We start from the raw sequence: 26,430 nt of genomic DNA on the forward strand, positions 1-26,430 counted from the left end.
TGCTATACTCGCTTTGTAAAGATAATTATTTTGGCAATAGTTTTAGCAAATTAAAAATCACAAAACTTCTAGGGCACCTGGGTGGCTCAGTTAGTTAAGTGTCTGCCTTTGGCTCAGGTCATGATCTTGGGGTCCTGGGATCAAGCCCAGCATCAGGCTCCCTGCTCAGCGGGCAAGTCTGCTTCTCACTCTCCCTCTGCCCCTCCTGCTCATGCATACGTGCTCTCTCTTTTCTCCCTCTCTCTCAAATAAAATCTTTTTTAAAAAATTGCAAGACTTTGAGTTTTTTTGCAAAATTAAGATGAGTACCAGAGCCACAAATTTGGAATTATATAATGTGTGTATATGTGTATGTACGGACAGATGTGAATAGTTTACACAGAGCAGTTGGGGCCTTTGAGAGATGCTTCTGTGTATCTCTGGAGTGGGTTTTCTTTTATTACTCTGAGTAACAGCGGGGGTCGCAGTGTGGGGAGCAGGAAGGAGAGTATGTTCTCAGATTTTTTTTTCATTTAGCTCACACTTATGGGAAACCTAGCCATTGAGACATTCATTAGCATACTAAGAAAATATCTTATGTTGGATTCCTTTCAGCTAAAAGAAATAAGCTATGATTAGCTGACGGGAGTAGGGAGGGGTTTTGATTGGTCTTGAGCTCTCCCGGAATACAGGGTGCACGAAGTTGCATAGAACAATCCACACTACTTTAAAAGTATATGCCCATATTATCCTACAGCATAAGCTGAATTTTTCTACTGCTTGTGACCCATGTTTTGATAGTCACCCCTTACTGTGCGTTGTGGCCGTCAGCACAAGGACAGGGTAGTTGCCGGCTCACCACCCTCTTGTTTATTTGTAAAAGACAGAACTTCTTATCTTAATATGTCTCAAGACATTTTCCTTTGGCATTGTCCAAATGCCACCAGAACTTTCTCCTTGATGGGGTGGTGACCTTCTAGAAGGAGCAGATGGCCAACCTCTGGCCGCATATTCTTCTTGGCTGAGAAATTAGATACGATTATGGGTGGTGCTTTCCTGAGACAAGATAACCTGTTATTTGTAACATGAGCCCAGCAAAGGCTATCCAAAAAGTGTCGCGGGTGTGGAGTTGGGTTGTACCAGTAAGAAAATTGGAGGTTCCTGACAAAGAAGTCCAAGAATACAAATTCTATACTTAGAAGACTTCTTGTAAGAGAGTGAATCTAAGAAAGCAGTCAGGTTTCTGCCGTGAAATCTGTTACCAAACTTCATAATATGGACAACGCGTGACCCTCCACTCCTAGGGAGATTGCGTCCAGTGGTCGTAGCTCACTGGTGCCCCCTCGCGGTGGCCAAGCCACCTCGCATTTTGTCGCCTTGGGTAAGAGGCCTGCCCTGAGCCAGGCCGACTCCATCTCCCGGGGTGGGTGCCTAACCTCCTGGGTTGGAAGGCATATATTTCTTAGATTTCATTCAAACTCCTTTCATACTCTTTGTCCTTTGTTTCAGGCCAAAGAACTACCGACTTTAAAGGATAATGATTTCATTAATGAGGGTCAAAAGATTTATATTGATGACAACAACAAAAAGGTGTTCCTGGAAAAACTGAAGAAAGATGTTGAGGTAAGAAAAGTCAAGGTAAAGGGCAGTCCCATCGTAGAAATGTCTCCACTCTTGGTCTTTAGAAGCTTCTTCAACCATCTGCTTAAATCTGCAACCGAGGCAAAAAATACATACTGTACATGATGAACATCAGATCGAAACAGGTGCATCCTTCTAGATGATCTGGTTCAGGAAAGAAGTGTGCTGGTTCAGCAGCTCCTTCCTTTAGATGATGGACCAAGGAAGGCGCCTGCCGTCGCCTGCCAGGCGTCCCCACCCTCAGGTTCCCACGTTCTTGGTCAGAGAGGAGCCTGTGTGGTGGCAGCCTGCTCTCACTGCCGCAGCCGGAGGGAGGGTACCTGTCACACAGCAAAACATTTCAAAAAACAAATGTTGAGTAACTATTTGAATGTGGGGTTTTCTTCATCTAAACCACATCTCGCTGTGAGTAAAGACCGCCCCGGTCACCTGGTGCTTTCACATTTCCACCAGCCTCTGTGAAAGTAGTGTCATTAGGCCCACCAAACCTTCCCCCTCATGGGAACAGCACAAAGGCAGCTCGTGACCCCGGCATCACAGGAGGTGACTGTGACACGTAAAATATTGTGTGAAAATGGGCTTTTCGTCTCTCATGAGGGAGGGTGTTTGTGGGGGGGGTTTTGGGGAGTGTTATTTTGTTTAAGAATTAAAATATACTTACCCCTATCCTTTTGTTGATTTTAAAGGCATCACAGTTCTCTTGTCGGACATTTATAAAGAGTCCTTTAAAAATTAATTCAAGGAAAAAAAGATTTTCTTGAGATTTGTTAGGTTTACATGACTATGCAAAGGAAATCCTAATGTAGACAGTTACTAAACAAAGTTTTTCTGAGCTGTTACTTTCAGTCATATGCACGTGTGAATGTGGTATACTTTTTTTTAATTTTTATTTTTTTACTTTGAAATACAGTCGTCCCCCCCTCTGCCGTCCCCCACCCATACACACACCAGTACAACTCTCTACTCAGAGAGAGGCCCTAGTGGACAGTTTACTTCTTGATGTCATTAAACAAAAGCAACTAAAATGGCTCAACCAGAGAATGAGTGTCTTGCGTTCGACTGTATCCCCCAATAGGGCAGAGCAGGTTTACAATTCCCTTTATAGAGTTCTGACATCCCTTCCATTGTAAGACACCCAGGCTGATCGAGTGAGTTCGTAATTGTTTTTTAGGTCATGAACTATTTTCATAAAAAATGTTTACTTATTTTTTTAACCTCCTTGGTGTATATACTTCAGTTAGAACCTAAATATTGTTTCTTTGTGAAGGATTCAAGCGTCTGCTTACAAAGGGAAGTTGAAGAAAGTGTTTGCTTTTATCGTTTACAATTTTTTTCTCCAGTCTTTCATTAATAAATGGTTATTTTTCCACTGTTGCCAGTGGTTACTATTACAGTCTTTATTGGTTAAACATTAGTTAAACATTTCCCATACTTCAGTGTCAACTTGATCTAAGTGATAAGTACTCTAGGTAGACGTCCTCACTTTCGGTTTTTTATTCATCAATCAGCAAATCTTTGATCCTAGAATAAGACCATTTGAGCAATTATGGTAAATATCCTTTAGGGTTATGTGCTCTCTGCCAAAAAAAAAATTATTTTTTATTTTATTTTATTTTGTTTTTGTTTCCATCCTTTCTTCTGTTGGCTATGTATCACTGGGATATTTAGACTCCAGACATAATGTAACTGAAGCAGTACACATTTACAGTTGAATTACATGAGGATCCTCTCAGCCCTTTTGTTGTCTCTAATAATGTCCTTGATTAGAGGATTTGGATAGTTTAATCCCATGCAGGGCTCTCGCACTTAGCTGTTTTGTTGAAATGGAAGCAGGGCATAAAGCATTCTTTCATTAAAAAAAAAATCTCAATGGCTGATAAAAATATCTTTAGTTTTGAAATTCATGCAGAAGCATCATTAAATTTTTAAGCAGGTAATTATGGTGAAGTAGCTTGACATCTGATCTTGATAAATGAGACTAGAATTTAATCTAGTTTTGTTTTTTCATTAACACTCTGCTTTCTAATTCAGCTGACTGGCCTGTTAGTTTGAGAATAGTTTTTTGGTTTGGGGTGGGGGATGGGGGCAGGGACAACTCTGTTTTTTACTTGATGCTTAAGATAAAAGAGGAGTCTATTACAGCCCAAGAGGTAATCTGTTTTTATAGCAAAAAAAGAAAATAACTGTCATGAGAATCTAGCTGCTTTTTTTTTTCCTGCAACTGAAATCCTGCTCTGTTCATATACCCTGAAAATATTTCAGTTCAGAAAGCTTTGCACATAACTACGTATTGGTGAACCCGTTTCTCCAAAAGACAGTGCTCTGTGGAGAGTGAAAATCACTTTGGCCTGGCCTGCGTGTGGCCGGCTCCGACCAATGACAGTGGATGGTGGAGAGGCGGCATGATCTCCTCTCATGGGCTCAGGCTGGGAGCCCAGGGGTGCCTGGGAGCACCCTTACTGCAGGGCATCTCAACTGTCGTGTTACTGGGTGTGCGGGAAGGAGAAGGTGGGCCACTGACATTGACCGAGCCACGAGTAGAGCCCGAACTCCTCCTGTGCAGTCATTCTCTCTTCCCTTGTAACAACTCCTGAGGATGCGGGCCGTCACCCCCTCTATGGATGAGAACACTGAGCCCGGAGACTCTATGCAGGTTGCTCAGACACACACAGCTACTAAGTCCAGGCTGGGATTTGAGGCTGGCAGAGGCCACATTTCCAAACTGCTCTGATATAAAACACAAACCGAAAATGTCTGCGAGAACACAGTTGAGACTTTGTTTCCCAATAAACGCTCCAGAGGAGGATTATTAAAACTTTTAACAAGTGACACAAAATAGCTGTTAAATAGGGCTGGCTGGAGTTTGAATTCTGCATTGCAGATGTGTTAATTCAGTCGAAGCAATGTGTTAATAAAGTTAGCAAATAAAGTGAGTTTAAATGTTGAGAAGGAGTTTATTAATAGTGCTCTTACCACATAGTTCTCTAGAAGGGCTCGTGGCGGGGCTCATTAGAGGTCTCAGAGAAGATTCGAGCTCAAAGATTTGGCATAAAGAGGAATTAATTATGAAGGAATCAGATTAGGTGGGATGTTTTGAGGGAAAAAGAAGCCGACCAAAGGTCTGGCAAATAATTATTAAGAAGCTGGAAAGGAGGAAAGGCAAAGAAGGGTCTAAGGATTTTAAAGATTTAAAAATGGTCATGCTTTGAAATCTTACGTACTTAAAAAAAAAAATCAATAAATTGGAGCCAGAAGCTTAAAAGGATGAACAGAAAACGGAGCAAATATGTATTAAGTTCCTCAAAGTCAGCTGCAGGCAAACCCCAGCAGTGGAGCCCCTCCTTCCCCCTCCTCTCCCTCCTCCCCTCCCTCCTCGCCCCTCCCCTCCATGTGGAATCTTCCAGGCCACAGTAGTTTTGTGATACCCAGCAGGAATTTTCTCTAACAAGAATCTTGGGTTTATTGCCACATTTCATTCCATTCCACTTCAGAAGAGAATTAAAATTAAGTTTGTGAAGATAAGAGCTGGTGAATCTACGGGCCTTTTCCATTTCTCCTATGGGCCTACCTGACTTGAACATGTCGACGTGTTCAAAGTGGGGGTTTGATGAGAAAGGCCTTCCACTGTAATAACAACACGGGCAATTACAAAACAGCCTCCATTGTCACCTGCGAGGCGCTGTCTTCATTGCCAAAGCTGGATTTTCTCTCTCTCTCCTCTGTCCACCCCACTGTGAGCTCAGCGGTATTATCCCATTTTATAGGTTCGATAACTGAGGTAAACTCATTGTGAAGGCACAGAGCTAAGAAGTGAGAGAAAGAAGATTTAATCTCCTATCTGATTCCCAAACCCATTCTCTTTTGATTTTAAAGATTATCTGGTACTTTACTTAAGGAACTCACAGGGTCACCCTTACCAGCAAACCCATGCTCTTAACCACTGTGCTGTCCTTGGTCTTGCATCTCCCCCTCAGTGTCATAGATCTGAAAACTTACAATGTCATAGCCACTGGGGGCTGCAGTTGGGTTCCGGGACCTTGGGTGGGTCAGAACAGCTTCTTAGCCAGGGATGCACTCTACCAGTCACCGATGGTTTCATTTGGTGTTTTGGGTACAGAGCCTCCTTACTGGGCAAGGAGCCCGGTGTGACTGCAGAGCTGCGGCCGAGAAAGGGCCTAGCATTGTGAGCAGCACCGACGCAAGAGGGGCCACTCAGGCCCGCAGACCCCCCACCGAGTAAGGCAGTCCATCCCCGGCTGTCATCCTGGCCCGGCTGACCTTTGCAGGTTCATGGCGGGCAGCCCCTCACTTTTATAGTAAAGCACACACTTGAAGGCATGTTTGAAAGCCAGCCATGTGGGGATCCCTGGGTGGCGCAGCGGTTTAGCACCTGCCTTTGGCCCAGGGCGTGATCCTGGAGACCCGGGATCGAATCCCACATCGGGCTCCTGGTGCATGGAGCCTGCTTCTCCCTCTGCCTATGTCTCTGCCTCTCTCTCTGTGTGACTATCATAAATAAATAAAAATTTTTAAAAAAAGGAAAAAAAAAAAAAAAGCCAGCCATGTGAAGGTCGAACAGTAGACTTACATGTCACAGAGATAGTCCGTTCTGCAGAGACGCAGGGTAAAGGTCTCCTTTTGCTTCTAGGAGCTGCTGCCTCTGCCTTTGGTCTCAAACTAAGGGTTTCCTTATTGCTTTGTTCTATGTTGTTACTTGGCTGGGATGCTTATCTCTTCGAGAAAGGCGTTAGGGAAATTAGGGTCCTCATTCACTTGTTCAGTGCACGGCAAGACCTACCATCACTTCCTGGCAGTCAGGAATGCAGCGAGGGCAGAAACAGCCCGAGTCCCTGCCCTCATGGGCTGCCATGCTCGGGGAAGACACGTCTACTCAGATAATCTCACGAGATAAAAGTGCACCTAAGCCGAGCATCAGTAGGGAAAAGTGTGCTGGTCCATCCATCCGTGCCCGCGCTTTGGGGATGTGGCCAAGGCAGGAATCCGGAAAGGCTTCCGTAAGCAGGTGTCTCCGCAGCTGAGATCTGGAGGATCTGAGTGGGAGGCAACTGGGTGCGGGTGAGAGGGTGAGAGGGCCAGAAGGTGGCCTGGAACAGGGTCAGGACAGCCCAAGGAGTAACAGGCCGAACTGTCCTGGCCCACTGGGCCATGTTCGAGTTTGCTTCTGCCTGCAAGACGTGGGAGACCATCGAAAGGCCTTAAGTGGGGGCAGGGCAAGATCACACTTGCATTTTGAAAAGCTCTTCCCTTCGCAGGGGACTGGGGGGCAGTAGGCATAGCATCGATCGTTACCACTTCCCTGGGAAAAGCAGGGATGGAGAGTAGGGGGTCTTTGCCCTGCCACCCATGAAGCAGAACAGGACCTGGCCTGGCCAAGCCCCCACCCGCCTTATAGCCACAACACACACACACACACACACACACACACACACACACGGGGCCTCTGCGGGGAGATGTTGCCACCTGGGAACCAGTGTCTGCAGCTGAGCCCAGACCTCTAGAGGGTGTCCAGGATGGGCAAAGGGGGCAGGCCAGATGGATTCTAGAAAGAGGGGTCGGGGCAGGCACTGTGCAGTGGGGGGAGGGCAGGGGCAATGCAGGAAACAAAGGAGGTACTGGCCCTGTTCTCGGGAGCTACAGGCCGAGCTCGGCCCCAGGCACAGCCTCCCGGGACCCAAGGCCACTCGTCATACCTGCTGGGGGTGAGAGGCTATGACTGGGTGTTTCTGATGCGGTGTTTCCGAATCACTAGGCCCCCGGGGCGTTCTGAAGGGGGAAGAAAGCAGGCTTTGTGATGAAGTCTGTTGTTGGCACGCTGGTGGCGGATACCCTCGCAGAGACCCGCAGTCCTAGTAACTGGGAGGCCCTCCTCCTCAGAAACCATTGGATTTGATTGACTCATTTTTTCCCTACCAGCGTTGCAAAGAGCAGGACTTGGGAAAAGCTGCCTTAATGCAGTTTCCAGAAGCAGAGTAATGCAGTATAAAGACCAAGAGCTTTGAACCTAGGCTCCGGAATTCACTACTTCTTAGCTTTGATTCCTTGGGCAAGCTCTTTTAATCTTCCTCAGCCTGCTGGCTGCCTGTGCGGGATCGGGATGCCTGTCGGGCCAGGCCAGCTGTCTCCGTACAGCAGGGTGCACCGTGCTCCCCAAATCCATGGGCTCATGTGGAGCCCACCAGGTACCCAAGACCCAGCTACATGGCCGGGTGGCTGGCTCTGTGTTGGTAAAAGATTCAAGTACTTCACGGTATTGTCACTCCCTCAAGAGGGGGAAGGTTGCCCACACAGATGAGTTCCTGGCCATATGCACCCTGACTGACACCCAGCAGTGCCAGGGGGGTATGGGAGGATGAGCAGTCTACGGCCACAGGCTAAGGGAGGTGGAAGTGGAAAGTTGTTCTGTGATTACTTTAAAAGAGGAGTTTGGGAGAGCCCATGGGAGGAGGAACAGCTTCCTCTGTCTCTGGGGCTCAGAAAATTGATTGAAGGCATGAGAATCAGTGCTCTGTTTTGTTATTGGCTTTTTTCTTTTTTTTTTAACTAGAATAAGGAACATCTTTATTTCTTTGCCCAGCTTGACTGAGGTATAGTTGACCAGCATATTATTATAAGATATTCAGTGTATACACAGTGATGATCTGATGGATGTATCCATTGTGAAAGGATTTCCCCCTCAAGTTATGAACACAACCATCACCTCACATATTTACCTTTTTTGTTTTTCTTCTGGTGAGAACATTTCAGTTCTACTCTCTTAGCAAGTTTCAATTATCCAATACAGCGTTACCAACTATAGTCACCATGTTATGTATTAGGTCCTTCATCTGATAGCTATAGGCTTGTACCCTTTTACCAACTCTCCCTATTTCTCCCACCCCCCTCAGCCCTTGGCAGCCACTGAGTTCAAATCACACACACACGTGAGATCACACAGTATATATCTTTCCCTGTCTGGCTTATTTCACTTAGCATAACACCCTCCAGGTTCATCCATGTTGTCAAAATGACAGCATTTCTTTTTTAAGGCTTAACATTCCACTGTGTGTGTGTGTGTGTGTGTTTGTGTGTGTGTGTACACATTTTCTTGATCCATTGACAGACACTTAGCTTGTTTCCCTGCCTTGGCTATGATGAATCATGCTGCAGTGAACAGGGGAATATAAAGGTCTCTTCAAGATGATGATTTTGTTTCCTCTGGCTAGATACCAGGACTGAGATTGCCGGATGGATCATAGGGCAGCTGTATTTTTAATTCCTTGAGAACCCTCCATACTATTCTCTACAGGGGCTGCCCCAGTTTGCATTCCCACCGACGGCGCAGGAGGTTCTCTCTTCTCCACATCCTCACAAACACTTGTTATCTTGTCTTCATGATACTAGCCATCCTGACAGGTGTGGGTGACATCTCATTGTGGTTTTGATCGGCCCTTCTCTGACAATGGGTGATGTTGAGCATCTCTGTGTGCCTGTTGGCCATTCAGCACTCTTTTTTGTGAAAGGGTTTGCATGCATCAATTTCTAAGTTTGAGCTTTCTCCTACCTTGCTTACATATCTAAACAAAGGTTTGCGTGATTTTTTTTCCCGCTGAGCTTAAATGAGGAGTCAGTCTGGGCCCCGGGGGACTGATGGTGGGCAGACAAGGAAATGGGGGCTGAGGAGGAGGAGAGCAGGCAAGAGGAGGCCTGGGCTAGTGAGGACCTGAGCAGGGGCAGGTCCTCTCCTTGTCTTTAAGGGAGCCCGACTCTCTCAGCTCGGAAACCTAGCTGCTTCCTAATAGGCTCTGGAGAAAATAATGACTCCACAGGTCTTCATTTTCAGCCAGAACTTCAAGACCTATGGTTTCATATGCTTGCCATTTCCTCAATTCAGCCCGAGTCACCCAAGGCCCACCAGCTGCCCCGCATCCCTGAGCGAGGGTGGCACCAATCTTCCAAGAGTCGGGGTCACACGTCTTCCTGGGCCACGAGCCCAGGGTCAGAGCAGTCCTCGCCGAGCCGAGCCAGCCGCTGGGGAGCAGGGAGTGCTTTAGCTTTAGCCAGCAGATGGCCTGCCACGTGGTGTCCTCCGTAACACCAGCCACGCTTTAACTGATCGATAAATTTATCGATCAATAAATTGAAATGAGCGATTGCTTCAGATCAGGTGTCTGGGTATCTCTAGGAAGAGTCCTGACCTGAGAATCCAAGCAGAACCCGGCCGGCAGGAGTAGGCTAACCCGAAGAGCTGGGTCTCACCGAGGTGGAGCCGGGGAAGGAGAAGGGGGAATCCTGGGCCCCGGCTGCTTCATGGGAAGCAAACCACCTTCAGAGTCTCTGGTCCTCCCGCTTCCATCCTCAGGAAACCGGAGCAGGACAGGACTGCGTTATTCACCAGAGCGTTGACACAGGCATTTGCTGGTTGATTGGGACATTTGGGCTTTTACTTACTTGTGATGGACAGCATAATAATCTCCTCTCGGCCCAGTGTGCTGAATTTCAAAGTGCTTTCACAAGAGACTCTGCTGGAAGCTACTTGGGAGGTCCTTGGTTTTCCCCATCAGCCAGTCTTAATTGTTGGGAGAACAGCTCTCCTCCCTCCTTCTTGCCAGTCATGCTCTCTGCTCTCTGGTGTAATCCAAGCTCTATGTGATCAATGCATGCCTCTCAGCGTCCAGCTTTGCGTTTCAGGGAAAATAATACTAGTACACGGCCAGCCTGAAGTGGGGGGCTACATGTTTGGCCAGAGAGCAGCCCGGGACTGAGAGAGCCTCGTCTCTGCTGCCTTCACTCGCAGTGTGCCCCATGCATTTCCCTGAGCTTGTCCTCTTCAAATCTGGGGTGTTAAGGCCTAACTGACCCTGTTGCCTCCCATCCCCAGTTTCTTGCCCAGTTAAAGCTCATGGACTACAGCCTACTGGTGGGAATCCACGATGTGGAGAGAGCCGAACAGGAAGAGGTGGAGTGTGAAGAGAATGACGGGGAAGAGGAGGGTGAGAGCGATGGCACCCACCCCGTCGGGACCCCTCCAGACAGTCCCGGGAACACGCTGAACAGCTCCCCGCCCTTGGCTCCTGGGGAGTTTGATCCGAACATTGACGTTTATGGAATTAAATGCCATGAAAGTAAGCACAGTTATCATCAACTCTTTTTATCTGTGAAATGGTTTGATTTTTTGCAGTTTACTGCCAGTAATTGTAATCCCAGTTCAAAGTGTGCTGCCCTCCGAGATTATTCTCCAGAGCCTCAATAATTGATTCAGGGGCAAGAGTGTATTAAAAGTAACTGTAATCTCTGGTTTTGGAACATAATGTCATAAGGTCCTTGAATTTGGTGATATTGAGGGAATAGAGCAAAGCCACAAACTATTTTATATATACAACACACATGTGCACACACTTACGTAAATGTAGATAACATATAGAAGAAAAACTTTTAAAAAGATTTTATTTATTTATTCATGACAGAGAGAGACAGAGACATACGCAGAGGGAGAAGCAGGCTCCCTGCAGGGAGCCCAGTGCGGGACTCAGTCCCAGGACCTCCCCGGTCACAACCTGAGCCAAAGGCAGGCATTCAACCACTAAGCCACCCAGAAGAAATGTTAAAAAAATTTTTCTTAGCCATCTCTTTTGTGGCTCTAGTATGTGGCCCCTCTGAACCTCACTCGGATACCCTGCAAGGGTGGGTGTTTCATCACTACCAGCCCTTTCCTTTTTCAGGAGCGGCGCAGCTGGCCCAGGGAGTGGGATGAGAATGTCTGATTTGCTGTTGTGTCTTCTGCTGAGCTGCACCCCCTGCCCCACCTGCATTAAAGGGTCTGTGGCTCTCTTTAGAGTGAGCTAATCTTAATCCTCAAAATCTGTATAACTATTTCAAGGAGGATTGCCTTCTACATCCTTAACTACTTATACATGAGAAAACCAAAATAATTTAGAGAGATGATAAATTCAGGCCTTTTGGTTTTGGAGTAATAAAAATGGTAGGTCATCATTGTTTAAAAAAAATCTCATGTACCATATCATCCAAGTGAGTTTGAGTTGTGTTTTTTATTTTGCTCACCAAAGTTTTCAACACAGAAATTTATAGTCTAATGTACTTTTCTTATTGTTTATAATTAAAGCAGCATTATATTTTTGGAAGTACATAGAAGACCGATCTTATAGATGACACATGCCTTTGTCCAGTTCTGATGCTAGACTCAATGAGAATTATGAAGGGTCATATGTACAAGCATGCCTCAAAGATACTGTGGGTTCACTTCTGGACTATCACAGTAAAGTGGAATGAATTTTTTGGTTTCCCAGTACATAAAAAATTTATGTGTACACTATACTATATAGTCTATTAAGTGTGCAATAGTATTGTCTTAAACAATTAAAAAAAATACACATATCTTATTTTAAAAATACTTTATTGCTGAAATTTACTAACCATCTGAACTTTTTTTTTTTTTAAGATTTTATTTATTTATTCATGAGAGACACACAGAGAGAGAGAGGCAGAGACAGGCAGAGAGAAGCAGACTCCATGCAGGGAGCCCGATGTGGGACTCGATCCGGGGGCTCCAGGATCACACCCTGGGCTGAAGGCGGCGCTAAACCGCTGAGCCACGCGGGCTGCCCACCATCTGAACTTTCAGTGAGTTGTAATCACTGATCACAGATCACCATAAAAATATAATAATGAAAAAGTTGAAAACATTGCCAGAATGTGAGAGACACAAAGTGAGCAAACGCTGTTGGAAAAATGGTGCTGACAGACTTGCTTGATGCAAGGTGGCCACATACCTTCAGTTTGTAAAGAACGCAGTATCTGCAAAGCACAATGAAACTGTAATGGGAGAAAGGGATGAAGGACCATAATTACCCCTACTTCTTGTATTTTAAGAATAGCATTTTTCTTTACACCAAAGCAATACATAATCATTAAGGAAAATGCACATTAACAAAAAAATGAAAAGAATCTTGCCCTTGGACCTTTACTGGTAGTATTCTGGGGTTATACTTTTTTTTTTTTTTTTTTTTGCCTTTTAAATAGAGAATTCAGAACAGAGAATTAAGCTATTTAACAGGGATACGCAGGAGTTATGTGGACTTTTTTTCGCAAATTACTATTTTATTTTTAATCACTTTTTTTTTATTCGAGGCTAGCTGACGCAGTTACATTAGTTTCAGGTGTAGAACATACTGACTAGACAAGTTTATATGTGATGCTGTGCTCACCACAAGTGTGGCTACCATCTGTCCACAGCATTGTTGCCACATCCCTGCCTACATTCCTTATGCTATGCCTTTTTCCTCCTGTGACTTACTCATTCTGTAACTGGAAGCCTTGTATTCCCCAACCCCCCTCACCCATTTTGCTTCTCTCCTCATCCCATAAACACAGAAGAGGGCATAAAAAATGTGTTGTTGTTGTTGTTTTTTTCCTTAGAATGTGTTTGAACTTCAGTGTACAGGGCCTTTGTTTTCAGACTCTTCCAATCCCTGTCCTGAACCCTGCACCCTCCAGGGCACGCTTCTCCAGGGGGTGGCATTTGTCCCACATTCACTGCTCTCATCCCTTTACAGACTCTCCCAGGAAAGAGGTGTACTTTATGGCCATTATTGACATTTTGACTCATTATGATGCAAAAAAGAAAGCAGCCCACGCGGCAAAAACCGTTAAGCATGGCGTAAGTATCTCCACTCTGTTTCCTTCTCTGCTCCTGGGCCCCTGATGCTGTCTGTGGTGCGGGGACCAGCTCTGGTTGTCTTCTTGCCACCAAGCTGTCCAGAGGCCCTCAGTGGATCTTGTTCGCTTGGGGGGTCGAGTTTGGAGTGTGCAAATGCCAACAGCTAATGTAGCCCTCCCTAAACTTTGAGCAAGTCGCTTAAACTCAGCAGCTAGTCGTCTTTCGACACACTGGGGACACTGACAGACACATGCGTCTCTAGAATATTGTACAAATTCGTTTCTGTTGGGAAAATGCTTCAAAGATAAAAGCAAAGACAGCTAAGTGTTTTAACATGAATTCTCAAAACTGACATGTTCAGAACTGAAGCGCAATCCTATGCTTCAGACACTTCCCGAATATGCAGTATTATATTTTTGTGCAGTGAATTGTATTTTTTCTATTATAGAAATCTTTTGGGTGCAAGATCTAAGTTTAATAACATGAATTCTTCACCTTTATTGTGCTTGTTCTGAATTATCACTATTCTAGGCACATGTTGACTTGTTGAATTGCCCATGACAAGCCTGTGAAGGGTGCTAGTGTATCCCTGTTTATCAGTTGAAAAAAACTGAGGGAGAAAGCCCAGGTCTCGAAGGTGGTAGAAATGGGACTGCTCCCCAGAACCAAGCCCAGCCCCCCATTCCATGCTAGTCCCATCCCCCTCCCCTACCAGCAGATCCCACCTGCCTGGCTGAACTTCACCAGTTGTGAATATCCATTATGCTTGTATCGTAGAGACTTGTTTTGGCTTTCCAGGTGTTGCTAAAAAAGCCAGAGACCCCATCCCATAGAGATGAACTTGGACCTTGCCTTGTTCACACTGGAAGGAGAGATGCCTCTTCAGTAGTGTGTACAACCAAGCAAGACACACTGGAACCCCAACCTCTATTCGAGATCCCTTTTCTGTATTTTTAAAATCAAACATGAATGCTGTCCTCCCAGCAAGGGAAGGAACCAGCCTAAAACCATATTCAATTTTCCAAAGACACAGTTACATCAGTAGCCACTATTTATGGTATTCCTACTGTGTGCAAAGCAGGGACTAACACCTCAGGCAACCCACAAGTGTTGGAAATCCTGTATGAGTAAGAGAGGAGGGCACCGCTAGCTCTCACCCAGCCGCTGGCGTCGCAACCTTCAGAGTAGCATTTGTTAAAATGTGTGCATGCCCGATGCACATCCCCTTTCCCTGATCCGAGTCCAGTTCCAGAGGCAGGAGTTGGGGGGTGGTAGGTGGGAATGGTTCTCTAAAAGGCTCTGTAGTACTTCTGATGCTCCCCTCTGATTAAGAACCGTGGGTATACAGGAAGGACAGAACTGGGTCCAAATCCCCATGATCCTTACATTAGCTCTCCTGGTCGTGTAACCTTGAGAAAACACTTTGGAGCTTGTGGGCCCTAGCTGGTGAAGGGGACCCGCCACCTTGCCAATAGGGTTTGCAGAGAATGTGTGAGGCCAACAAGCCAACTGGGGGGAGACACTCTGTGCTGTCCCTTCCCTAAGTGCCCCAAAATGCCACACACCACGTGCAGCTACACGTTGGCCGGAGCATGGCTCCTCATTCGTCTCCACCGTCAGACACCAGCTCAGCTCCAACACATGCCACATGGCCTAAAACTGGGCTTTCTGCAGGAGCCACACATTCCGCTTAGCAAAGGATGTTGTGTTGAGCTGCCACTGGCACCTCTTCTCTGCCTTCAAGGCCTGGGCTCCTCCGTGGAGATCCCAGGGGCCCCGGCCAAGCTTGGAAATCACAGGTTCCCCGGTGAGTCTGGGTCTAAAAATAACACCTGGTGACTTAGTAAAACTGGTCTTGGCCTTGGCAGCTCAGGAAACCGGCAGTAACTATATACCTTGAGTCTGGTCGCCAGTGCTGCCTCTCGTAATAGGAAATCCCCCACTGAGCACCCCCTCCTTGCTCCAAGCAGGTCTCTGTGCAGGGGAACAGTGGCACCCCTGTGCCCATGCTGAGTGAAGCCGGCCCCTGGCCCTCTGGGGGAGGTGCCGTCAGCAGCCTGATGTGTCTCTCACCTGGCCGTTGTGCCAGCTGACACGGGCCCTACTGCCGCTGCCCTCACCCCTCTCTAGAGCACTCAACCACTTGCCTGGATCCTGAAGAAGAAACACCATCCTATGTCATTGTCACTGGGATTTTCCTTTGGCCAAATGTTGCTATTAAGGTATCTCCAATGTGCTCTCCTGAAAAACAGAAATGTTGTTTGGCATGGCTTCTGAACGTAGGCCGCACAGAGTCCACTGTGCGATAGGAAAATCCCAAACATGGCTAGGTCACTTTTTTTTAAGTCGCTGCAGTCACAGTGTGATCACAGCATCTGTCATTACTCTGAGTCTTCGCCTCATCTTCACAGAGATTCCTGAGAACCTTGATTATTCAGACACGTCCAAAATATTTTATGCTTTAAAAACAGAGGCAGAGATTGAAAAATGATCAGCTTTGTATTTAGCTGCGATTGGAAATTGCTACAGATACTAAGTAGTAATTGTATCGATATTCTCCTCCTTGACATCTGCCTAGGCTGGTGCAGAGATCTCGACCGTGAACCCAGAACAGTATTCAAAGCGCTTTTTGGACTTTATTGGCCACATCTTGACGTAACCTCCCACATGGCCTTGGACGGACATGAGCCCGGGAAGGAGAGAGAGGTGGCTTCGGTGTAGGAAACATGAAGACCAAACTCAGTGAAGCACACCTCCTCGTTTACATCTTCAGGCCAAGATGACTGATTTGGAGGCTACTCGCTTTAACAGCTACCTGATATTTCCCAGCATCGTTCTAGCTATTTCTGACACGTGTGTGTGTGCCGCGCACGTGTGTGTGTCTGCGTGCGTGCGCACGCGTGTATGCGTGTGTCTTAAAAATTAATTAATGAAAGCCGATCAGCTTCAGTCAGAGTGCGTTTGGGCAACAAGCCTCTGATTCCTGCTGTGGATGGATGGACGGATGGATGAGCACATGCGGGGGGAGGGGGTGAAGGAAATGCATGTCAGACCAACCATGTTGGCGTCACGCAATAAACTGTGGATCAGTTTATTTTCTGGAGTCGAAAGATGTGATAGTATTCATAATAATAATGAAGATAATAATAATGATGATAATAATGATGGTGATTAAAAGAAAAAGACTTACTGCGAATGTTACATTTCTACCCCGCACGCGGACACTCCTTAATAGTTGTACCCCGAGCCCCCGGCACTGCACACAGAGGAGTGCTGGCATCTCCAGCATGCCCCGGTTCGGGGTTCTGTCCGCATCACAGTGTTGGGACCCCAGCGTCCGGGGACGAATGCCCCTCCTCCAGCAAGAAGCTGATGCCCCTAGTGACTCTTGTCTGTACATTCTCACCTCAGTAAGTATGTCCAGGAAAACTGCTTAATTCTCTTTTCTTGCCTGGAGCTTCTTCACTGTTACACTCTTATGTTGCAATATAGGAATTAATGCTACAAAATAAAAATAAAGCTTACCTGAAAAGTGCATAGTTTTGGGCAATGTTATCTACATCTCCTACTGTGGGAAGGTGAGCGAAGCATTAGAACTCTGAATTCTCTTTGTTAACGATGGCAAATCTGAATTCTAAGATGTTTCTGTTTCACCATTGGTTAAACAGTGGTATTTTGTTATGAATTATCCCTTGAACTGAAACCCTCAATTTTACTGTTTACATTATTAGGAAAACAGGGATATTTTTGAATCTAAAAATTTAATGTACAGCATGTGATTTTTGAAGTTTACATGTAAAGTCATTTTACAGTGTAGGTGAAATAATGTTTGTCATATTTTGAAATGTATCCTGCAGTCCTGTTTTTGGGTGAATGTTTTATTCAAAGTACATGGTAGGCAGCCTTCTACAATAAAAGGAAAAGGGTTGTTTTGTTTCTTCCAGATGTACATTTATCAACCTGATGATTTTTTAAAAACATGTTTAACCCAAATCTGGTTATGTAAGCTCATTGCCCTAAACTGTGCTGATTGTGTTTTTAATCAGTTTATAAATTTCCAACATCGATCATGTATTTACCAACTTTCTGGCATTTTCTGAAAGGCGTCAAGCTAAAATATTAGACTTGCTTAGAGTAGGTTATCAACTTATACACTGTGCTAAAGCTGTGCCTTTGAAATTCTTTGTTTAAAACATGAGATGATTTTTGTAGGCAGTTTCAGAAAAGAAAAAAAAAAAAAACTACCCTTCAGTGATTACTTATAACTCAACAAATACCCCCTGCCGTACTGCCTCTTCCAAGAACTTTACTTCAGGGCTTATCAAGACTGCGATAATGCCCACTGTTGCGTTGGTTTACTTCGGAAAACATGAGGTGATAGCAAATCAGGATCTCTGGAAGCCAGCGGCAACACCATTCTACCACGAGTTACTGACCACCCAGGTTTGTTAGCCATAGTAGATGATGTTACTGCCACTGTGACGTGGTTGTCCAAATCTGTATTTTATGCATTTAAAATTAGTTAAGACTGTGATTTGCCCACACACACACACACACACACACACACACACACACCATTCATTCTGGCATCAAGTCAGTTTCAGTGCTGAAGTTCAACTGTGGTTTCTTTGACTCAAGACTACAAAAGTGAGACCCTGAAGTAAAGATAAGGTACACATACATTATTTGAGTAACTACTTTGTGGCCAGTCTCTGTATGCTTTTAGAAGTTTACAAAATGCTTTATTTTTATCTGTAACAGTCTCTGTCATTCAGTTCTGTCGATAAACTATTTGGACAGAGTAAGGAAGTTTGCCTTGTATCTCCTAGTGCTAACAATACACTCCAGTCATGAGCCAGGCTTTACAAAATAAAGCACTTTGATGACTCACAAGGTGGATCCTTCATTCCTCTCTCTCGATTGTGTTTCTCTGTGGCAAATAAATTTTAAGTACTCGGTACTAAGACTACCTTTAGCTGCTCCTTGAAGAAGGCAAGGTGAAATTGAATCTTTTCATTCTCAGGAGCTTTGCCTTCAACCTGTGAATTCTTTGATTAGTAAAGAATAGAAACTTCCACACCAAAATGGACTTGCTGCAAGACGGACAGGCAGAGAAAAGAAATCTCTCCAGTGACTACCCTGTGAAGTATATTGTTTTATTTTTAATTTTTACCAACCACAGTTCTGTGTCAGCATCTCTTGAAACTTTATTGGACTACCACTGATGGATGGAAGGCTTTCTTAGTGCATTCTACTGTCCTTGGTGCCAGGTTAGCAAACATGGTCAGTTTGGCTAGAGCACTTGTTTTGAAAATGCATAGCTGTTCTAATGCAATTGATGTAAGAGGGAATGATCTGAGCATAATGTACTTTCCCTGTTTACTTCTGTACACCTCGGTCCATCAGGAACAGTAGATGAACACAGAAAACTGCACCTAGCTGAACTGCGTTGCACAGGAATACATAAGACACACACCGCCTCAAACAGCACTGGCTCCTCCACTGCTGCCCTTGTGGGCAGTCACACCAGTCTGTAACCCGAGCTAGAACTTTCCATCTGACTTCCCGTCGCTCCTTCCTCTACTTTTCGGCAGTCCCAGAGATGCAGTCCTTCCAAGGCCTGCCAGCCCAGGCACCCTTCGGGTCCTTTTCAAGATAACCTGCCACATTGATTGTGGTATTTCTATATTTCGTGACCACCTAGCAACACTTAAAACTGTACTACAGCTTTTATTAGGTTCCTCCTTTTTTTTTAAACTGTATCAGTGATGAAAGGTGTTTGGGTGCTGTGCCCCTTAGTCCCACTATTCCCGTGAGCTCTGTTTCATTGCGCACACAGCAGTGATTTAATTTCCTAGACTGAATTCACATTGGTCCCAGAAAAATGGTTATTGCTAATTCATAGAAGGACAAAGGCTGATGTGAAGCATTAATCCTTGATTCAACGCTTTCAGAAATAAGTGATTACGGGTTGAATGCAAAGAGACTAAGTTGTGGATAATGAAGTAGTAATGTATAAAATGGATATAATGCAGTGGTACAGTGAACAGAAGGCCATGCCAAGAGATGGAACATGGAATTAAACCTAGGAGTTCTTAAAAATCAGTGGACTCTGCAAGCCCCAGCCACCATGTACACGGACTGTTTAATTAGTACAAAGTCAGCAGTCATGGTCTATACTGTACATAAAAGCCTTCTTCCAGTCCTCAAAATAACACTCCCCTTCTCTTCCTTCCTCATCTTCTCAAACAGCATTTTATTCAGCTCCAGCCACATTATCTGGAGCTGCTATGTTAAAAATATCAAAGTGATTCTCCCTAAAAGGCAGAAACACACTGCAGGCCATGCAAATTGGATCCCCATCCACAGGAGTGACTTGCACAGCAGCATTCACTCAGGCCCCTGATCACACACTGACTGAACTGCTTTCTTTACACGGCTGGCATATCAAGGGGGCACTCCTGGCAAAGTGGCCCCAAAGACCAGGGAAGCATCTCTGGAAAAGTAGAGTTGATAAGTTACTTAGAGCGATTATTGAAAGTTCTTTGATAAAAAGAAGCCCCTAAAGAGTACAGAGGGGTACCTCTTCATCCGAACTGAATGCCCTTCAGAAGGTTTAGTCCTGTTTTTGTGATTCAGTGAAAATCCTGCCAAAGGGCAGTTAAATGCCATAGTCTGTAATTTTCTCTCACTCTTAAACACTTGTGTTTAGTTTAACTTCTTAAAAGAAGGGACAAGAGGTTAGGATTTCTCAGAATCCAGTGTGACAAGAATCCCACACTTCTCGCTGAAAGAGGTGTCACAGATAAGGAAAGTCTGGCCCCCAGAAGGTAAGTGATTCGTCTCAGGTCACGTGACAGTTCGCAGCAAAGCCAGGGCTGGCCCCCTGTGGCAGCTCAGGATTGAAGGTTGAAGGCTTGAACCACGACCTCGGACCCTCTGGGGACTCCCAAGACCTCACCACCACCCTTCCTTCGTGAGCGCTCCTCTCTCCCTAAGCCCTTCAGCTGTGTTTTGAGAGCTGGCATGAAGCCTCCTGGATTTTATAACAAATGTTCTACACAGTCCATTTTATGAGATTTTTAATCTGTATTATTCCATTGCTATCATTTTCTCTTAGTCCAACAGCTTTTTCTGTCAATTGACTTTTTAAATCAAAGGGTCTCACTTCTGATGAATGGCTGGTTTGGAAAACACTGTCTTAAGTGGCTACTCCCTCCGCCTAAATGAATCACTGGTTTAAATACTTTTTGTAATATGCTTCTTTCTCTGTCTCTGCCTCTCCTCACCTCCCTTTTCTATACTTAAAACATACAAACAAGGTAGCTTCCTACTGATTAGAGCAGCAGTCGGCAACCACAGCCTGAGGGCCAAATCCAGCCTCCCATGTGATTTTTGTAAATAAAGTTTTACTGAAACAGCTACACCCATTTGCATATTTTCTACTGCTGCTTTCAAGCCACAGTGGCCAAAAGAGTAGTTGTGACTGAGACCAGAAAGCCTAAAACATTTACTCTAGCCCTTTTCAGAGAAAACTTGCTGACCCCTGAAATAGAGCCTCATTTTGGTACCACGAAGTGGTTTCTGCAAAACCACGGACTTCAGCTACAATTGCTCTATTATCCACAGAGATCTTCCTCTTTACCTAGAGTTGTTGAGATTTCTTTCATTCTTTTACTAAAGTTGTTGCAACTTCTTCACTGCCCTCAGTTTTTACTGAAGTTATTAGTGCCTTGTGAGTTTGTTTTTGAGTGAATCACTATGGTCATCTTACATTACCATCACAGTCACCAGTGAAGTTGACTATCTAAGAAATCCATTTACAGAAGGGGCACAACTTTCAGTCATTCGGTCACTTTGTTAAAGTCCTATAAAAACAGATGACTGAGTTCTTCAACATGTGACATTTTAACAATTTTAATATACTCATATAGACTTTAAAAACTTTTTTTGGCCTCAAAGAGTATTAGTTAAGGATTCTGTGGCATCTAATATGTGCTATTTTACCAAAGATGATAATACTAAAATAGAATAATTTGGTGGGACTGTGTTTACCTAATGTTTCTCCCCCTACAAGCTTCCTGGTAGTCTAGGGGTGAAGAGCTCATTAGCCTGTGGATTCTGTGCCTTAGATGGCATCCGATATTTTCCCCCAAAATTCCAGAAGGGAACTTCTTTCTGCTTTGTCTGTGCTTACACATCTCCAAACCAAAGTTTGACCAGGCAAAACGAGGGAGTTTTCCATTCAAATTCTGAGAATAGAGCTCGTCCTTCTACCCTACTCCACTCCTACATTCTGTCCAGATTGTAAGGTTGATTTACTGAAAATTAACAGCTTTTTCTAAGTTTCTAAAAATAAGTAAATAGTCACAGAATGAATAGACTGTGTGATTGCAATGAATGCAGACACACTACAGGGCGTGCAAAGCAGATGATCTTCATACTGTGAAGCACAAGGCTCCCAAAACCAAACAGTGAATGTTTAACTATGAAGCCTACATTTGTTTCTTTTAGTATTTTCCTACATGGCTTAGGAATTTAGCTTTTAATTAAACAAAATGTCATAAATACAGCACTGCCTCTTTTTGCCAAAAATAAGCAGCAGCAAAAATACTAAAATATACAAATAAACTGTATGTATTGATCACAGCTCTAGTGGACCAAACAGACTAAGGGACATTTGGGGTTTGCTGACTGGAAACATATCCATTGTTCCCATGTAGGGAGGAGTGGGATATATGTGCCATGGATGGACTGGTGCTCTCTCTAGATGATGTTAGACATCAGGGTGATAAAATTTAATTTTGACAAAATTTGTCCAAAAAAAACTTAGCGGTCTGTGTTGTGCTTTTACAGTTTCTAAAGCATTTTCCTCCACATCTGTTTCACTTAAATCTCATATACATGGTTTCATTTTTACTATTCTCCTTTCACAGTTGAGAAGCCCAAGGCTCAGACAGGTTGATCAATTCTCGGAGGTAAGTTAAGTCACAGGGCCAAGTCTTCAGCCAGCTGGTCTAGGTGCTCTTTACACTGCAGTAAGTGTTCTTTGCACTATATCACATCACTCATTAAGTTTCCCAAAATATCGCAGGTCCCTAATTTGCTCCCTTTTAATGCATATGAAGTCAAACTGACACTGTAACTTGGAACTACATGGGATTTAGACAGGCATGGTTGGCTTGGTTTCCCCAGAGACCCCATGGAAATATTCAGTCAAACACTAGTCTTGGTGTTGCTGGGAAGCTAGTTTGTAGATGCAATTCAAGTCTATGATCACTTTATGTTGACTAAGAAAGATTCATGTAGATGATCTGGGTGGGCCTGATTCAGTAAGGCCTTACGAGCAGGACTGGGGTTTTCCAGAAGAAGAAATTCTACCTGTGGACAGCAGCTCAGCTTCATGCCTGAGAGTTCCAGCCCACCCTTCCCAACAGCCTGCCCTGTGTTTTTTCAACTTAACCTACTAAGCCCTCACAATCACATAAACCAATGCCTTGCAATAAATCACTTAATATATAGCTTTTGCTGGTTGTGTTTTTCTGGCAGAACCCTGACTCATACATATCTTATAGATCTTTTTCAGTAACACGGGGAAAGCGAATGGTGGAACAAAACCCTCTTCAAATCCACTTCTCCATGAAAGTAATCAGAACACTAGCAACAATTGTTGTCATCATTTTTTTCAGAACTCTGGATATTAGCCAAAACCTTGCAGCAAGCAATCTGAGGAACTTTCATTCAAGAAAACTGGATCTTGGGAAGAAGTGAACTTCTCGTATTTTCTCTTATCCTATTTCCAGATAAACAAAAACAGAAAATTTGTCACTGGCAGACCCTCCTCCCTACATAAACAAACGAAGTCCTTCAAGCTGAAATGAGGCTGATGTCAGCAAGATAGTGGAGTTGGAAGCCCTGGACCCTCCTTCCCCCAACAAACACAGCAATTCAGCAACACTTCAGTCTCTTCATGAGAAATCCAGAAACGAACTGAAAGGCTCCTGCACCTGAGAGAACACAAAACCGGACTCACTAAAGTCAGCAAGGAGGTTCAGGACACCTGGAGTCCCTGCACCCAGCTGAGCACCACACGAACAGGAAGAGCGTCCCTGAAGAAAGGAAGAGGCTGGTTTATACATCCAGCACCCCCTTTTCCAAGAGGTCTCCCCAGAACACTGGCTTTTATCTTGCCAGTCTTGGAGCTCTGACAGCTCTGTCACCGTTAGCTGCCTGGGGAAAAACAGACACAGCAGCTCGGGCTGGTAGATGCCGTCCACCCTCCCCCTGCCCGGTACAGAGTGAGTGGATGGAAAATCCCTGTCAGTTGTCAGCTGCCCCTAGGGAGGAAAAGAGTTTATTTTTATGGCCACCACCCCAATTTCTCCAGGGCCGCCCAAAGAGCCAGCAACAGTCTAACCCATTTTGAATCTCTTGACTGGTTGGCACAGTCTGGTTGCCTGGGGGAGAACAGAGATGGTGGTTTGAACTGATGCGTACCATAGCACCCCTCACCCCCGACACCCCTGCAAAGAGCAGGAGACAAAAATGACAGCCACCTGCCTCTCCCTGAGGAGGGAAAGACTTGATGGAGGTCCCCACAATCTCTAACTGGGCTGAATGACTAGGCTCGTCTGTACAAAGTCAGTCCATGAAGCAGGAGAGGTGCCTGCTTTGCCTAATGCATGAATAACCACAGAGTCAAGGACAATGAACAATCAGGAAAAGATGTTCCAAACAAAGGAACAAGACTTCTATCCAGAATTCATAAAGAACTGTTACAACTCGATAATAAGAGACAAATTTTAGAATGAGGAGCGAATTTGAATAGGTGTTTCTCCAAGGAAGATACACAAATGGTTAATAAGTACATGGAAAGATGCTCAACATCTTCAGTGATTAGGGAAAATGCAAATGAAAGCCATAAAGCACATGATGTCCCCTAGGCTAGCTATCATCAAAAAGGCAGAAGATAGCAAATATTGGAGAAGATATGGAGGAACTGGAAGCTCAGTTGGGGTGGAAATGTAAAATGGTATGAACACAGTCTGGCAATATCTCACCGGTTCAACAATTACACTCCTAGTATATACCCAAGAGAAGGGCTGTATTCCTTCCGGATGCCCTAGGGGAAAATCCATTCTCTTGCCTTCTCTGGCATCTACAGTTTGCCTATATTATGGGCTTGTGGCTCCTTCTCTCATTTTTAAAGCCAAGAGTGTAGTATTTTCAAATTTCTCTCTCCAACTCTGCTTCTGCCATCACATCTCCTTTTTGATCAAATTAGCTGGTGGTCTATTTTTAACATCTTTTCCGAGAAACAGAATTTTGATTAATGGATTTCATCTACTATTTTTCTGTTTCCAATCTCCTTAATTTCTGCATTTACCTCTGCTATCTTTGTGTATTTTCTTTTGGCTTTATTGTTCTTTCTTCTAGATTTTTAAATTAGGGATCTAATTCATTTATTTTCAATTTTTAATATTATTTGACAGAGGTGTCTAGGGCTACAAAGTTTTTAATGATCACTGCTTCTTACATAGAGACATTTTAAATATGTAACTATATAAAAGTTATATATGTATATTCTTGATTTATAGCCTTTCATTATCACTTTTCAGAAAGTGTGTAATTTTTGTGTATATTTCCCTTATAACCCAAGAGTCGTTTAATAGAAATTTAAAAAAATTTCCAGGTGGAAGTGTTCTTTTGTTTTTAGTTTTGTTTTTCATTTCTAACTTCACTGTATTGCGTTCAGAAACTATTAGTAATATTTCACTTTGATGAAACCTGCTAGTGATTTCTCTGTGCCCTAATATATGATCCCTTTTCAGGAATGTTCACATGGTCTTTAAGAGAAGGTATATTCTCTACTACCAGGGAGCAGTGTTTGATACACAGCCAAAGGTTCCTAAGGCCAAGAGTGCACAAGTCACTCTAGTGATGGTGTGTGTGGGGTCCTCGATACCTGCATGCCCCAGTTTTTGTTTCTTTGTTCAAGATTATAGTCACTCTGCAGCAGCCAGGAGCATCACTGCCATCTAAAGTGGCATCCTTAAGGGGGGGCACGTGGGTGGCTCTGTGGTTGAGCGTCTGCCTTTGGCTCAAGGTATGACCCCAGGGTCCTGGGATCCAGTCCTGCATCCAGCTCCCCACAGGGAGCCTGCTTCTCCCTCTGCCTGTGTCTCTGCCTCCCTCTGTGTGTCTCTCGGGAATAAATAAATACATAATAAATATTTTAAAAATAAATAGGATGGCATAGTTGAGAATTCCTTCCCTTAAAGGGACAGTTGTCTACCCTCCGCCAACTAAGGCTCTGTGTGCACGTGCGTATGGGCGCATGTGTTCTAATCTCTCCACCTGCACAGCTGTCTCCGCAAAGAACCCATTTACATTAATGCCATTGCCCTTGAAATATCTGAAATCTTATTTCTTTAAAAAAAAAAAAAAAAATTGTGGGGCAGCCCGTGTGGCTTAGCGGTTTAGCGCCGCCTTCAGCCCAGGGTGTGATCCTGGAGTCACGGGATCGAGGCCTACGTCGGGCTCCCTGCATGGAGCCTGTCTCACCTTCTGCCTGTATCTCTGCCTCTCTCTCTCTCTCTCTCTCTCTGTGTCTCTCATGAATAAATAAGTAAAATCTTAAAAAAAAAAAAAAAAAAAAATTGTGTAGATCACATTCCCGTGACTTCTCCACTTCACCCTAGAGTTACTCTGCTGTCAAATCAGTATCAAAGTTTTCACTCACCTCATTGGGATGACCTACAGATGGAATTTTCTTGTAGTCTTTAACATCATCCACCTGGCCAGTCTCCATGACCTGACTCCCCACCCCCCCACACCCCCACACCCCCCCAGTCATGGACGAACACCACACCGGGAAATGCCCGTTCGCCGGGGATACTCGGCGCCCTTGAGGCGGCTCCGGCCCAGCAACCGGCAGCACGTCCTGGCCGCCATCTTGACTGCTGACCCTTGACCCCGCGTCCTGACGCACCAAGGGCCCAGGGCGCAGGCGCACTCTTACTCTCTTACTAGACCTCCTCTGACTCCCATCGTGGTCGCTGCAACCTTACGGTCTCCGTCTCTTTCCTCTCCTCCTCTCTTCTCTTACTATTTTAAGTTACATTTTCTGTACTTCT

The 26,430-nt window shown here is 44.7% G+C and overlaps 1 protein-coding gene and 1 long non-coding RNA gene across 2 annotated transcripts in view; one reads left to right on the plus strand and one right to left on the minus strand.

The window, feature by feature from the left end:
* Positions 1-18,187, plus strand: part of PIP4K2A (phosphatidylinositol-5-phosphate 4-kinase type 2 alpha) — a 177,253-nt gene extending 159,066 nt beyond the window's left edge. Inside the window, exons 7-10 of the mRNA XM_072825397.1 lie at positions 1,489-1,602; positions 10,499-10,742; positions 13,191-13,294; positions 15,873-18,187. Of these exons, the coding sequence (XP_072681498.1) occupies positions 1,489-1,602; positions 10,499-10,742; positions 13,191-13,294; positions 15,873-15,953 (543 nt within the window). The 3' untranslated portion in view covers positions 15,954-18,187. The remainder of the gene's footprint in view (positions 1-1,488; positions 1,603-10,498; positions 10,743-13,190; positions 13,295-15,872) is intronic.
* LOC140633198 (uncharacterized) lies at positions 1,530-26,139 on the minus strand. Its single transcript, XR_012030827.1, has 4 exons — positions 26,037-26,139; positions 15,442-15,535; positions 2,282-2,343; positions 1,530-1,940 (listed from the first exon to the last, which is right to left on the minus strand). It is a non-coding gene; the product is annotated as an uncharacterized lncRNA (long non-coding RNA).
* Between the last annotated feature and the right edge of the window lie 291 nt (positions 26,140-26,430).

The sequence above is a fragment of the Canis lupus genome, chromosome 5 (genome assembly GCF_048164855.1).
Source record: "Canis lupus baileyi chromosome 5, mCanLup2.hap1, whole genome shotgun sequence".
Lineage (NCBI taxonomy): Eukaryota > Metazoa > Chordata > Mammalia > Carnivora > Canidae > Canis > Canis lupus.